Below are 15,389 nucleotides of genomic sequence, written 5' to 3' on the forward strand. Positions count from 1 at the left end.
AAAAATTCATATCGAGTTGTAGATTTGTTCCTACGAAGTTCATTTTGAATTTCTTCAATCAGGAATTTAAATTCTTGGATCATTACTTCTTTTCTTATCAGTACTGCTTCGCCTTCTTCTGTCTTCTTCCCCTCTTCTGCTTTTTTGCACGTCTTCATATAGGTTTTAAAGTTTTCATAAAGTCCATTAATTTGGTTAAAATATTTCTTCGCAAAATAAGTATGGCTGGCCTCTCCTATTCTTTTCAGCTTCTCGTCGTTTTCTACTATGGCTTCCCATATCCCGTCTCTCTGTTGGTTTCGCTGTGTAATATATGCTGGTGTCTTTTTTGCATGTGAATCTTTCTTTACGTTGACTAGAAGTTGCTCTAATTCTCCCGCTAGCTCCTGCTGGCGGATGACAATTTTATTTGTTTCTTCCATTGCTTTCTCGATGGACGCAGCTGTTTTGGCTTGACTTGCCTTTTTTGCTTGACTACTTTGGCTGGCTTGACTGCTTTGCTTCGCTCGACTGCTTTGATTGGTTTGACTGCTTTGGCTGGCTTGACTGCTTTGGCTGCTTTGATTGGCTTGCCTGCTTTGATTCGCTCGACTGTTTTGGTTTGAAGATGGGGACGGCCCTTTTTGGCGGTTACTCCTGACTTGACTTAACTTTGGCTCGAATGACTATGAAAAGATCTAGGGCTTTTCCCTAAACCTTTTTTTTTTAAAAACAAAAACAAAAAATTAAAAAAGTAGAACGCAACAACATAGACTTATCGAAAATCGAACCCGATACCACAAAATTCGAAGTATGGATGTAAAACTTATCGACTATAGGGTGGCTCAGTTTAAACGTCATTAATTTTAATACCTGATAGAGAATTTAAAAAGAAATAGACTTTTATTATACATTTTTTCTTAGAAATGTTTAATAACAAAGGTACAGGGTGGTAAAGTTAAGAATAATTATTGGTTCCTTTATCATAACTTTTAAACTACCAACTCAATTTTAATTAAATTTTGCATGGAGGCTATTGTAGTAAATTTTCGATAACTGATAAACCCAATTTTTAAAAAAAAATGCCAGTGGCGTAACATACTGAGGGATTTGGTCCTTTTTTGTCTTAAATCTGCGAGGCGATAAAATATTTTTTTATAAGTCAACTGTTAGATTCTCTATTTAATTCGAAAAAAAAGTTACTCTTGCAAAATTAAGATTTAAGGCACTGTTTTTAAAAGATCCTAATTTAATTGTTTAGAAATACCTGCTTAAATGTTGCAAAAAAAGGAAATCGGGCTTGGATTTGTAAAAAAGCTGAATATAAAAGATGATCAAAAGTGACCTTAAGTCATTATTTTATTTAACAGGTTTAATTTAAGATTCAAGCCTAATTTTTTATTTCAAAGTTTTTGCAGCATTTTAACTGGCGTTTCTGTACAATTAAACTAAGATATTTTCAAAACAGTGCACTGTTTTTAAATAGTAAGTAACAGTAACTTTTTTTTCCAAATTAAACGAAGAATCGAACAGTTGACTTCTTGTAAAAAAATATTTTATCACAGACAAAAAATCGCAGATTTCGGACAAAAAAGAACCAAGTGCCTCCGTATGTTACGCCACTAGCAATTTTTTTAAAAATTGGTTTCATCAGTAATTGGAAATTTACTACCATATGATATGTACTATGTATGTATGTATGTATACATGTATGTATACAATATGATGATGGTATATGGTAGATTATGACTAAATAAATGGTGAGAAAATAATAAAAAATACTAAGCTAAATTAAATTATTAAAAATTAAATTTGGCTCGAAAGAAGGTCAAGCTTCTTACCCTTACGGCATTTATGAAGCACTTCAGCTCCCATCCCTGCAGAAGAATTATGTGTAGAGGCCAGTAAATGATTAGCAAACGCTGATTTGGTGTCACTGACATTGATACTTTTATATTTTTCAAAAAACGCTATATGTGCTTTAATCGTAAAATCTCTATTTTCCTACCAGATTGGCCAAACGACTTTGCAATCTCCGCACTTTAAGGCATAAATTCCTGATTTAGAAAGCATGCTTGCCTTGTCCACTACATTAACTAATTGGTTCTTTAAATTATTGACCGTGTTAAAAGCAAGTTTGCCATTTAGAGATTTAAAGAACCTAGCTAAATTTAAGGAAATTAAGGGATGTTAAATATATATAAGTTCTTTGTCATCAACTTAAACCGCCGGTTTTCCTCAGATAAATGTAAGTAGTTGTGACTAGCTTACAAAGCTTTGAACCTTGATCAGAAACTACACCTAGTACCACTACCACACTACACTTTGACAACTGACTCAAATAAAATATTTCAGTTCATCTAATTTTGGAGATGTTTTATAAAAAAAGTATGCGATGGACGCTTTCGACTAGTCGCAATACCCCCAGGCCATCAAAACCAAAACTTTGCTAGCAATATCTGTAGTGTTTCCTGTTGAACCTTCCTAGAAATCAACTTATCTTCTTATTTGAGATGTTTTAATATAGATGTGACTTAATGGACATTTCGTCTATATCATCAGTCTATAACAGTCTTTTGCTTTCTCATTTAAAAAACGCGATTTTAATTCTGTTAGTCGAAAAATAAATTCATTAAATCCGCAAATAATAGGCCAGTGTTTTGAAACACATTGAAGAGTAGGCTTTGACGGCAAACGATTTTTTACATGCTTTTGGACCACCAGGGTATATACAGATTGCAAATTGTTTATACTCATTTGTGTACCTGCTTTCCTGAATAGACTTTTTTAGACAAGTTTGTTGGTTTAAAAAAGAGTTAGATCTTAAAGAATGCACAAAAATCTGCTGGGTAGTTAGTTGTCCTCTATGAATCTTAGAACATTGCCCGAAGTTATTTCTATTCGCCAAGATTTTTTGCATGAGAAACTTCCTTGTGCAGATTTTTAATTTCTTGCGTTAATTGACCTTTTCTTGGAGTCATTGACGAAATCTGCATTGACGTTTAGCAGAATTTATCTTGAAAGTAAAATTCATTTTAGATATTATGCCGGTTTTAATACCAACTCAAAATTTAACTCAGAAAAAGATTAAAATAATTTATGCAAATTTATGTTAAGGTTTTTTGGAATTCATTGAACTTAACTGCCTAAATGAAAATAATAAGGTTTAACAACAAATATAGATTTTTTTATTTACGCAAGGTCTAAAGAACTATTATAAGGAAGGCATCTAATATCCAATATTTATAATTAAAGTACTGGAATTTTCCTACATTTTATTGTACTCTAAGTACAAGTACAATAAAACCTAAGAAAAACATTTATATATATTGCAAGTATAATAATTGTTTTGCATATAAAAAGGTTTACGGTGCCGATTATTTTACTTACCTTACCTGTTTTATTACATACATCCATCTGGACAGAAACATTTACCTGCATTTGACTATCGGATTGTACGGAAGCGTCACCGAATTCCTTCCTTAATGTGTATTTGCAACGATGTTACAATTATCTGTGCCTGGAAACATAATACATAAATTTTTAATCGATTCTGAATTTCCCACGTCAAAAAATTGCAAAAATTATAAGATCTTTGATTTCTTCTATAATACTTATTATCATTATAAATGCATATGTTAGAAGGAAAAATGACATTTGCTTGTCGATGCTCTGGACAAAAACAATGTACTTAGGTATTGCGTCGTGTCTAAGATGTTAATTTGAAAGAGACATGAAACTCATGGCCGCAAAATGCAAGTTACAAGATATTAATTCTTTTATAGTATTGCTCTGCAGTAATATCGGCGTATCAATGTTTGCCAGCAAAGCCCAAAATATTTTTCAAGATGGCAGTAAAGACGGTGGAATATTATGACCGCCACAGACGACGCTTAGAACATAACCGATAAAAATGTGGAAAAAGGTAAAGAAATAGTTATGATTGATCCCCGAATTACAATCAGAGAAGTCGCTAGTGATGTGGAAATATTTTGGGTATGAAACGCGTGGCAACAAAATGTGTTCCAAAATTGTTGAATTTTGAACAAAAACAGCGGCATAGTGCATCAATTCGTGCTACGAGTTAAACGTGAAAACAAACCGTAAAAACGCCCGACTTTGTGGAAAAACAATTCATGGCTTTTTCATCACGATAATACACCTGGTCACACTTTATTGCTTGTTTGTGAGTTTTTGATCAAAAACAATACTGAAACATTATTAACAGTTTTATAAGCATGTATTACCTTAAGAAGTTTCGAGGATTAGAAGAAGCGCTGGCACAAGTGCATTATATCTAATGTGGACTATTTTAAAGGCGATAATATTAGTGTAAACGAATAAATAAATATTTAAAAAAATTAAAACCTTTTTTTCCAATAAAAGTGGCATTATAATTGATAAGTAACAAAATAGTATAATATAAGTATCAAAATCTTATATTTTTTTAAATCTTAATAGGCTATTCCTCTAGATTTTCTGTGATAATGGTACTCAAATAATTAAAGCAAACCATACACCCAGAGGATTTTAGACAATAATATTTTATATCTATTTGCTGAAGTAGGAAGTACTAAAATGAAGCAATTTTGGAACTTGTATAGAGTCTAAGTAAAAGTAACAAAGAGACAAGAAATTAAATTGTCAATTAGGAAACGGTGATCACAAACAAAATGTTTAAGTACATTTCCCAAATAGAAAGGAAAATAAAGCACTTAGAGAGGAGGGAAAAGTATTAAAAGAAAAACTGAAAAGAGTCGAGTGGGATTTTAAAAGATTTAAGCTTGTCATACAGGACTACAGGAGAAAAACGGGATGACTATTCGATGTTTGGCAGACCCTAAATTTAATAAGTCAAAAATTTCCTCGGACTATACTAAAGATGAACGCGCCGAACAAAACTTACTTATAGCAATCAGTTAGTTTGGTTAGTTGGTTTTAATCAGTTTCTTTGGTAAGTTCAATTCTTTTTTATTAGTGCATTTCTAGTATTCTTAAGCAAATGCGGACAAAGATAGTACAAATAGACTTCCCATTAATAACCAAGGAACCAAGTGGTATGGAGTTGGCTTGTTGTCTGTGTTAGTTCTCAATAGTTTACAACTTTTGTAGCGGCTCTATTAGTTCTATCTTGATTACAAATAGTTGCACAGACCTTCATCTCAATCGATTGCAAGTCTTTACTGCAGTTAATAATTTTTTTTTAAACTTCGAATTTAACTGGGTGCGTTAAAAAAATGGGTCACTGGTATTTTAAATCATTTTGTAAGATCCTAAATTATGAATACAAGCTCGTGATATACTTGATTGGAGTTTTTACCCAGAGAAATTAGGTCTGCAAATCCTGAAAAAAAAATTTAGAGATATTTTATCAAACCTCTAGGCACAAGAATGAGCTAGTTCACTCAACTGACTCTGGCTGCAATTTAAAATGTTCCGATGTGTTTGATTTGTACACAATTAAAAGGAATATTAGAAAGCATAGCTTGAAGAGTTCTTGGATATGGTAATTGGAAAAAGTGCCTTAAATACTTGTAAAACCGTCAAAGCCGTGCATTTAAGAATTAAGAGGGCAAAGGCTTTGGCTCTCACTGATTATTTGTGACCAGAAGGTGGACATTTGCATTTAGCGATTAAGCGTTAATTAATTCTTAAGTTACTTAATTAAGATTCTCTTCTAAACTGAAGTCTTCTTTATAAAGAGACTTTAAAGAAGCAACATGTGCTCTTTAATTTTTCAGAAATAACGTCAACTTAGATAACTTGCTCATATTGGATTAATGCATATTATACATCTCCTGCTCACGAGTTAAGCTATTTCTGAAAGACAACTTTTGCAAAAATATCTTTTCTATTTTCTAAAGGAAAGGACTATTTGTCAATAAAATTTGTAGGAATATTGGAACAAGAGCTCCTCGATGGTATTGACGGTAGACAATTTGACTGGACATTATCTGATGAGATAGTTGAAATGGATATACTGTCAGTCTCTACAGTCTTTGAACTTTCAACTTCAATTTTATTATCGCTTAATTGGTCATCTAAAAATTTTCTTGGTTTTGGGTAAAACGAAGAATATAGTCTGGCAAACGAGTCTGCAACAGCGAAATGAATTTGTACCAAAATTTAAAATGGCCAGATTTAAGTAGACAAAAGCAATATTCCTCAGCAAAGGATAAATTTAATTTATAAATCGGTTTATAAATTAAATTAAATCTTATGCCGAGCAATATTGCTTTTCTGCACCTAAATCTGGCCATTTAAAACTTTGGTACACATTTCTTTCGCTGTTGCAGACTCGTTTGCCAGAGTGTAGTTGTATTGTTAGAGAACCTGATGTTTTAAAAGAGGCCATAGAATTGCATCAAACCTATGCCTCGACTCCGAGGGAACATCAGGGTTATTATAATTTGAGGCAGAGAAATGCTGACCTGGCATCTGTTAAGTCACCTTAAGATGGCCACAAGTTTCATGGGGCTGAGTTTTATTGTTGCTTATCTTGGAAACATGATGGTGAATATTTTGTAAACTAATTTGACAATAAATAGCGTTTGTTATGAATGGGTTCCTGAAATTCATTACAATATGTTTACATTGAAAATTTGTATCTTTTTCTCGATTTACATTGTTAATGAAATTATTATTAATTCTAATGTCAATTACATGCCCTTGATTCCAAATTGTCTTCCCATCCATCTTTAAACAAATAATTTTACCTGTTAATATTTGTAAATCCACAGATTTTTAATTAACGTATTAATAGTGTAAACTATTACATATGATGAATGAAATTAAAATCTGGTAATATATATTTAATGCAAAACTATCTTTGAACTGAAATGAATGTCTTTATATTTCAATATATTTCATTTAATATATTTTATTAAAATATATAGACTTGATGAAATGATCAAATATTTTGTTACATATTTCCTCAATACTCACCTCATGCTCAGTATTAATGGCAGTTTTATTTCAAAACATGTTATATTAGGTTCAGATAAATGGTCGACCTTTTGCAATATTAGCAGAGGCACTGGGGGGTGCGAATGTCGATAATTGTCCGCATCCATGTGTAGCAAGGCCTTGTGGTGAAGATGGTGTTTGCATACCCGAGATGGATTATTTCACATGCAGGTCAGCAATGTTACAGTACTTTGAAAAATATATATTTTTTAATTCTATTATCGTCACCTGTAGTTTAAAAAAAAAATTAATTACTAAACACGAATAAAGCTCTAGATGTAACATCCATTTATTGTAATTTTTAGATGTAAGCCCGGCTACAGAGATCACCTGTGCTCTCGAGGGCCTCCTTCCTTTAACGGCGTAGACAGTTTTTTTCACTTAAGTGATTCAACTACTATGGAAGCCATATCGAGCGACCCTTTGGACATAAATGTTCGCTTTAAATCCCATTCTGAGTCAGGCCTTTTATTATGGGCTTACACAGGAAGCAGCTTTGTGTCGCTAGGACTAAAACATGGGGCACTAGAAATGAGATATACGTCAGGATACAGAGAGGATGAAATGTGGGTTGTTCACAATTCAACCACGGTAAATGATGGCTTGTGGCATAGAATTAAAGCTGTAAGGTAAGTTTTCCTAGGTTTCAGACTTAATAATACCGAAAAAATATGAGATATGTAGTTTGGTACTAAAAGATGTACGTAGCAATAGCAAACAAAACATCTTTGATATTGATTGATAAATTTTTCAATAATAATAATTTTGAAAAGATTTTTCCGTATATGACTTTTTCCAATAAATTTTGAAAACGTGAAGTTCAGATATTATTAATAATACACATACATATGCGTACAAATATTTACTGTCATTAGGTGGAATTTTGTCACTAATTAGGGTTTCGTCACAGCCGAATTAAAAAAGATCATATTAAAAATATTTTAAAAAAACATATACCGGGTGGTGCGTCGCCGAGAGGAACATAGGAAAACTCATGTAAATTTTAAGGGGGTCAATTATTGGCTTCCCTGTACATTTAAAAAAATGTAGGATAACTTTTTGAAGAGACCAATCCGGCAAACCCTTGTGCAAAGTTTCAAAAAATTTTAGTAAGCGAATCTTGAATTATTTAATTAAATTGCAAAATTAGGAAATTTTCGGTTCAGGTAAAATCAAACGAGCACTAGTAAAATAAATATTGTCACTGACGTGAGGAAAAGTGTCAATAAATCAGTGACAGTTAATATTTGAAAACAAGTATGATTTATTCAATCGACGAAAAAATAGCCATAAGTAAATAATTAACCATAATAAAAGTTTATATAAAAAAGTAATGTTAACGTGTCTTACTTTGAATGTATGGTTGTGAGATTGATAAAACGAAAAAAAAATTTCTTGTATTCGGCTGTATGTCAGAATTGACAAAGCCTTATAACAAATTGTTTGCTGGTGGCTGGTGTCTAGTTTTACCTAAACCGAAAAATTGGTAATTTTGCAATTACATTTAATTGAATAATGCAAAATTCGCTTATTAATATTTTTTGAAACTTTGCACAAGGGTTTGCCAGATTGGTCTCTTCAAAAAGTTATCTTACATTTTTTTTTATAAAATGTACAGGAAAGCCAATAATTGACCCCCTTAAAATTTACATGGGATATCCTATGTTCCGCTCAGCAACGCCACCCGGTATATAGAGTTTATGTATAGTATAGTATAAAAATGTAAAAATGTTTTTGTTTCGTTTAAGTGAATAATTATATTTTAAATTGTAAGTATATACATATTGTAATAGCAAAACAGTTCGTCCCCTCAATGCCAAAACCACGAATGTGCAAATTTCCAATTTTTTGCATATATGCCAAAACAACCAATTCTTAAAGAAAATTAAAAATTAAAATAAAAAAAATTTTTTGGTTTTGGCATTGGAAGGACGAGTTGTCTCTACAGTTGCCTCCACTAATATTCTATTTTGTGACAAATAAATCAAAGGTGCAGTCCAACGGCTACGCTAGCTAAAATTAGCAATGAATTTTCTTTTGCCTTACTAATATTTACTTGACACTTACTTAATCAAACCGACGCAGTTACAAATGTCCAATGTCCAAATTTTAGTTTTATTCAAACTATTAATGATTTAAAGCTATAAAAGAATTTTGATTAATTTTTCAAAGGTTTTTTTTAAAGTACGCGAAATAAATATTATTTGTAGTACCTAGTTAATTTTATAATATATCTATTTTAATAATTAATATATATAAGACAATTACAAAGAAAAGAAAAAATAAAGAAAACTGAGGAAAAAATGCAACGACTCTAATTATTTTGATTGTTCTGTTCACAAATACACTACAATTGGGATTTAACCTTACTAACAAAATTTTATGGTGCAATATACGTACATTACCAACAACAAAGGAACAAAAAGATAAGCGTACAAAATGTACTAAATCATGTTAAGTAGTTTGATTTAAAAGATAAAAGAATTTTGTTTTGGAGTTAAAGCTATTTACTGATAAATAGTTTAAGGAGTTGAGAACATAATCACAGAATAAAAGATCGTTTATTCTGTGACATAATTGTACATGCGGTAAACATTATAAGAGAAGCTGCTTTCAAACATTGAGATGTTATGACGAGGTTGAATTATTAGTCCCGCATGTCTGAGATTTGGTTGTGAACGTCTGATCGATATCCATAAGTTAAATGAAACAGGTTGATATTTTCTTATTTCAAAGATAAATCTAGGACACGATTTTTATACTTCTTAAATTCTGGTTTGTTTGTATTGGGTTAGACATGGACCATAAACTATATCACAATAATTAATATGAGTAAGAACTAAACTTTCTGTAAGGTCAATCCTTTGGTTAATGGTTAAAATTTGTCGATGTGGGTAAAGAACTTTCAATGATGCGTAGGCCTTTTTAATGGAAAGATTTACGTTCTCCTTAAATCTTAACTTTGTGTCGGCCATAAGACTCTTTCATAGATTTTCTTTCTTTTCATAAGATTCTTTTCACACATTGGCAGTAGAGTTTCCTGAATCGTTCATTTCATTTTCTGACTTGCTGTTGCCAAAGTAACGTACCACTGTCTTGTTGGGATTTATCTGTAAGCTATACTTTATTGGTAAATCTACTACCCTTTCCAAATCACATTCAATGGTTGCTTTCGCAAGTTTCCAATTCTAAGAATCAAACGAGTATCTTATCTGCGTATTATCGGCATATAAATATTTAAAGGGGTTTTATAGAGTTTTATAGGTTTTTAGCGTTACTATCTTTAGTTTTTCATTTAATAGAAAATTAAATAATATAACTTCCTTTCAATTCACGTAACAGTTTTTCTTTCCAATTTTATACTCACGTAGTACAATTTATAGTCTATTTTAATGATTTTCCCTAGGGATTCCTCAGAAAACAAATGCTGTAAGATCTGCAAGACCAATTACACTACCCTTCGAGTTAATTTTAAGAAGATCATTCATTTAAGCTACCAATAATATTGGCAAATGGTATCAATACATACAAATTCAGTTATGTTTCTATTATTTTATGAGATTTATTTGCTATAAGTTCATTTGTACCCTATTTTGTCCTTTATATTATATTGCATAATTTACATAGCTTTTTTATTACATAATAATTAAAAATATTGTATTTAAAATAATATTAGTAATTCACTTTACAAAGATAATAGATTGAATAATCGAATAAAAACAGAAATCAACTTAAATAAGTTTAATCTAAGCGAAAAATAGCATTCATCAATTTAATTAAACTTCACGTTAATTATTTTCGATCTAAAAATTGAATATCAAAAACAATAATATGTATAAACATTTTAAGTAATAACCAACAATAAAAGATCTAATAAAGTTTCTGTTTCTTCGAATAATATAAATGTTTAGCCCAAAATAATAAGAGGATTATTGCATACATGTCCTTTACTTTTCGAATAAGCTGAGTCATATTATTAAGGGTACCTCGAGTATTTGTAGTTAAATTATTTCTATGAAATGCTGCTTCTTTAAAAGAGAAAAATGACTTATAAATTCTAGTAGAGTTCCACTCTTAACTCTTGTTTTAGTGAATTTAGTGTTTCATATTTACAAATAGGATTTTGGGATTTAAACAAATGTGATTCTCAAACAGTAATCTGTTATTTAATATCTACGCCTAAAAATCAAAGGAATATGTTATATGTTATTTCTTTGTAAATTAAAATACATGTTACCTTTAAAGCTGTAAACAACAATTACTTCGTAGCAGATCTAGCAAGTCGTTATTTAAGGTGTGGTCTGCAGACGTTAAAAAAATATTCTTGTGAATTTGTGACCAGAGATTTTGTATTGGAAGATAAATATATAAATAATAAACAAAATATAATAATATAATACAATTTACCAACAAAATACCACTTTCAGTTAAACAATTAATTTATTTGCTGCAGGATTCTATTAATTTTGAAAATAACAAATTCTAAGGCCGATAAAGCACAAGATTCAAGTTTTATTAGAGTCACTTGGGATCATAATAGTTTTAATCTTGTAATCTAATGTTTTATTTAGATTAATAACAAAGTAGAACAGCCAAGAAACTACAAAAATATTGCCACATTATTTAACTGTTAAGATTTAGTTTTCTATTGAGTTCAAAATAAAATATATGTATTACTGTATGTATGTATGTATGTATTTATGTATTACTGTAAATGAAAATTACAGTTACACACAACCTGTTTCAGGGATGGAACGACGGGCCTACTAGTAGTCGACAATGGAGCGGCAGTAACAAGACAGTCAGTCCAAATTAGATCACCCAATAAACCATTCGCCCCATCACAGGCGGAGGGGCTATTTTTAGGCGGAATGCATCACAGCTTAATTGGCCCTGTAACAGGATACAGGGCCGGCATTAGGGGGTGTATAGCAGACTTAGTTATAAATAGCGATTATCATTTAGGTGTTATCAATAGATCAGCTATAAGACACAATATAGGGGAATGTGAAGTGTGAACGCTTTTCTAAGTAATAAAGTTTCTTGTGTGCATAGTTCGTTATTTTCAAAAGAATAAATTATGTACATAAACTGATCAAAGAAAATAAAAAAAATTGATGCTGAAACCCACGTGAAACTTTAATACTCGAACTAATTTTTTTGTAAATAATTGATTTTGAGTATTTACGGTTTTTGAGTGACATATAATCTCTTACCAAAAACTACTATCGTTGATTGAATATTTGGACGATACGCAATCCTGTGTTATAAAATGTAACCATTCGACTATCGATTGCCGAATGCCATTCAGTTTTCTTTACCAGCTGCCGTTGCGGCAAATCCAGGAACGATTCATTTAATATGCTGGCTACTTTGAGTGAGGTTTTTAACGACGGTGGAATTTCCGGTTATGCGGCTGTGCTGGTTATTTTTTTAAGACAAAGGTAATGGTACCAACTACGCTTTTTTTTACATACAATACCATGGTGTCATTTAGGTGGTGAAATGATATGTGATGTACTGAAGTGTAGAGGCGTGCTGAAATTTCTTACAAATTAAATTTTATAAGCAAATAATTAATTAATATCTGTATTGTTATGACGAATTTATAATGAGTTGCTTATTTTATTGGGTATTACGTCATTTATAGGAAAAATCAATAATTTAAGTTCATATTTCTTTTAAATACGTGAATAAGTCTATTTTCTTCTTCTTTTCAATTTTTGAGCGTGTGAGATAGTAATTTCTAAATTGATTTTTGCTATAAGTGACGTAATACCCAATAAAATAAATAACTCAAATAATTAATTATTTACCAAAACCTGCTTTTAAGACAAAAATGAATAAATTTAAAAAAATATATAAAAAGCTATTTTTTACAAAATTACCAAAAAAGTTTAATACAAGTTATAATTCAAACAACAAACATGTAGTTTACCCCATTCTGTGGCCAAAAGTATCAAGTTTTTAAATAAAAAGACTATTGCACTTAATTTATTAAAAACTAATATACAAAAAATATGTGCGACAAATTTTAAAATATAAGTAGGTTCCACGTAAATATAAAGAACAGTTGAAATAACTCATAGGACTTAATATCTATAATAACTTCTTAGTCAACAATTTTTTGTAAAAAGTAACCCAAATTGGCATGTGATTCAATATCTGAAAAACTGTGGAGCGTAGTGAGGTTTATAAAGTACAACTTTTTTGAATGAAAAATATTGAGAAATAAACACCCTTAACTGAAATCAAAATAAAATTAAAAGCAAAAAAGTTAAAGGTATTTTGAGTGAGAGTAGTAATAGCACTCTATAAAACATGAAAAGTAGGCCACACTTTAAGTTGATGTACAAGCAAATCTTTAATTACTAATTGTTATAACTATACTTAAAAGTAGGAAAGGTTGGTAACAAAAAAAAAACAGAAATTTTGTTTAAGAGCACTTATTACGATTATACAATATGTCCAAAATAAGGATGAGCAGTATGAGGATCTCTGAAACGTTAGAAGATACAAGGTGGTATAATTAGAGGAAAGTTGCATAATATAGTTTGCTTTTATAAAACAATATTATAAATTCTAAATACTTTCTAAATTGTGGGAAAAACTTAAATTTGGCAAAATCGTTTAAAATTTTTTTCTGGCAACATACAAGGTGATTGACGACCAATGGCACGTTAGCCATATATAGAAAGCGGAACGTAACATTTTCCTACAATTTTGGCAACCATGGTAACAGACAATGCTCTATCGGTCTAATATTACATTCTCAACACTGCAGCGTTGCCGCTTTTATAGAAAAATGGTAACATCTTTGATTTTTAAATATATTTTTAGATATTTTGATTCCCTGCTTCATATTGAGTCTTTTTTAAATATGCTTCTCTATACCTATCTTTTGCGGTAATAAAAAATGCGTTTTGTTTGTTAAAACCAAGGAGTAACTAATTATTTATTTCTTAGCTATTTAAGTTTTTTTGTCTACTTTAAGAGACTATCTTGATTAACTTTAATCTTAGTCTGATTCAATTAATTACAGGGTCGTCAAAAACTACATTAAAATCTTTCATTTACTAAAATGGTGACGAGTACATTTTTTTAAATGAGACACCCTATATTTTATTTCATATTCTAATAGACATCTTAAATACCATTAATTTAAAATAATATATTCCTATACCTAAGTAGCCACGTTTTAAAAATAAATACTTAATTTAGTGCAATTTGATAATTTTAAACATTTTTATTTTGTAAATTATTCAGTTAGCAATGAAAATGTCACAATGGTATAATAATTAACAGTTTTTATATTAATGTTTTTCAAAAAATATACCAGATCAAAATTTCACAAAAAACAGTAGAAATAAAGTTCTGAAAATGTCTGTACATATTCCAAGCATAATTTAGACTAGATACCTATTTCAGCGTTTTGTAAAAAAATAAGAGTTTTGAGAAAAAAACAAATTTTTACGGAATTCATTTTTTATTTAAAAAATTTACTAAATGTCCAGAATTAAAATTAAATTTGAAAAACTTATATACAAATTCCTGGAATAATTTAACTACATACCTATTTCAGCGTTACAATTTTTTTTTTAATTTTTTTTCCCATATCTCAAAAAGCAATAAAAAATTAATTTTGAAAATTCCCAAACGTGTTTCTGGGGTTATTTAATTAGATACATATTTCAGTAGACACAATGTTTTCTGAAAGATGGATTTTTTTTATTTTTTAAAACTGTGTACAAAAATGTACACAGTTTTAAGAAAAAATTTGGAGAGGCTAATTTGTCTGTCAAATATTTTATAAACTCAAAAGCCAATGAAAAAATATTCTAAAACTTTCTATTCCTATTTTTGAAGTAATTAAACTGAACACCTTTTCCAGGATCATTTCAAACATTTCCTATGATAATACACTTTTTTTACGTATTTTGCAGTGTAAGTAAAACGTATTTTGCAGCTTTTTTTTATATATTTGACTTTTTGCCATTTTAGTGTAAATAAAAATTTTAATTTAATTTTCGATGGGCCTGTATAATGCTGATTAAAACAGACTAATAGAAGTTAATTAAGATGGCCTAAAGTGATAAGTTAAAATTTGAGCTTTTTAGGAACGTAAATAGCAGAGAAATAAACAATCAGTTATCTGAGTTATCCCTTGGTTTTTAACAAAAGCACGCAAAATTATATAATAGGTATAGGGAAGTATAATTTAAAAAAACTTAAAACGAAACAGAGAATCAAAATAAAAATAAAAATCTAAAAATAAATAGTGTTCCATTTGAAAAATCAAAAGTGTTGCCATTTTTCTATATAAGCGGCAACGCTGCAGTCTTGTAATATTTTAGATCGATAGACTATTGCCTGTTACTATGATTAGCAAATTTTAAAAAAATGCTACGTTCCGTTTTCTATATACAGCTAACGTACCATCGATC

General features: G+C 30.1%; 1 protein-coding gene across 1 annotated transcript in view; it reads left to right on the forward strand.

Annotated features, from left to right (window-relative positions):
- Window positions 1-14,143, forward strand: part of LOC126735205 (pikachurin) — a 199,027-nt gene extending 184,884 nt beyond the window's left edge. The window contains exons 11-13 of the mRNA XM_050439158.1: window positions 6,974-7,116; window positions 7,251-7,574; window positions 11,693-14,143. Of these exons, the coding sequence (XP_050295115.1) occupies window positions 6,974-7,116; window positions 7,251-7,574; window positions 11,693-11,963 (738 nt within the window). The 3' untranslated portion in view covers window positions 11,964-14,143. The remainder of the gene's footprint in view (window positions 1-6,973; window positions 7,117-7,250; window positions 7,575-11,692) is intronic.
- The last annotated feature ends 1,246 nt before the right edge of the window (window positions 14,144-15,389 follow it).

This window comes from Anthonomus grandis, chromosome 4 (genome assembly GCF_022605725.1).
Source record: "Anthonomus grandis grandis chromosome 4, icAntGran1.3, whole genome shotgun sequence".
In the NCBI taxonomy this organism is placed as follows: domain Eukaryota; kingdom Metazoa; phylum Arthropoda; class Insecta; order Coleoptera; family Curculionidae; genus Anthonomus; species Anthonomus grandis.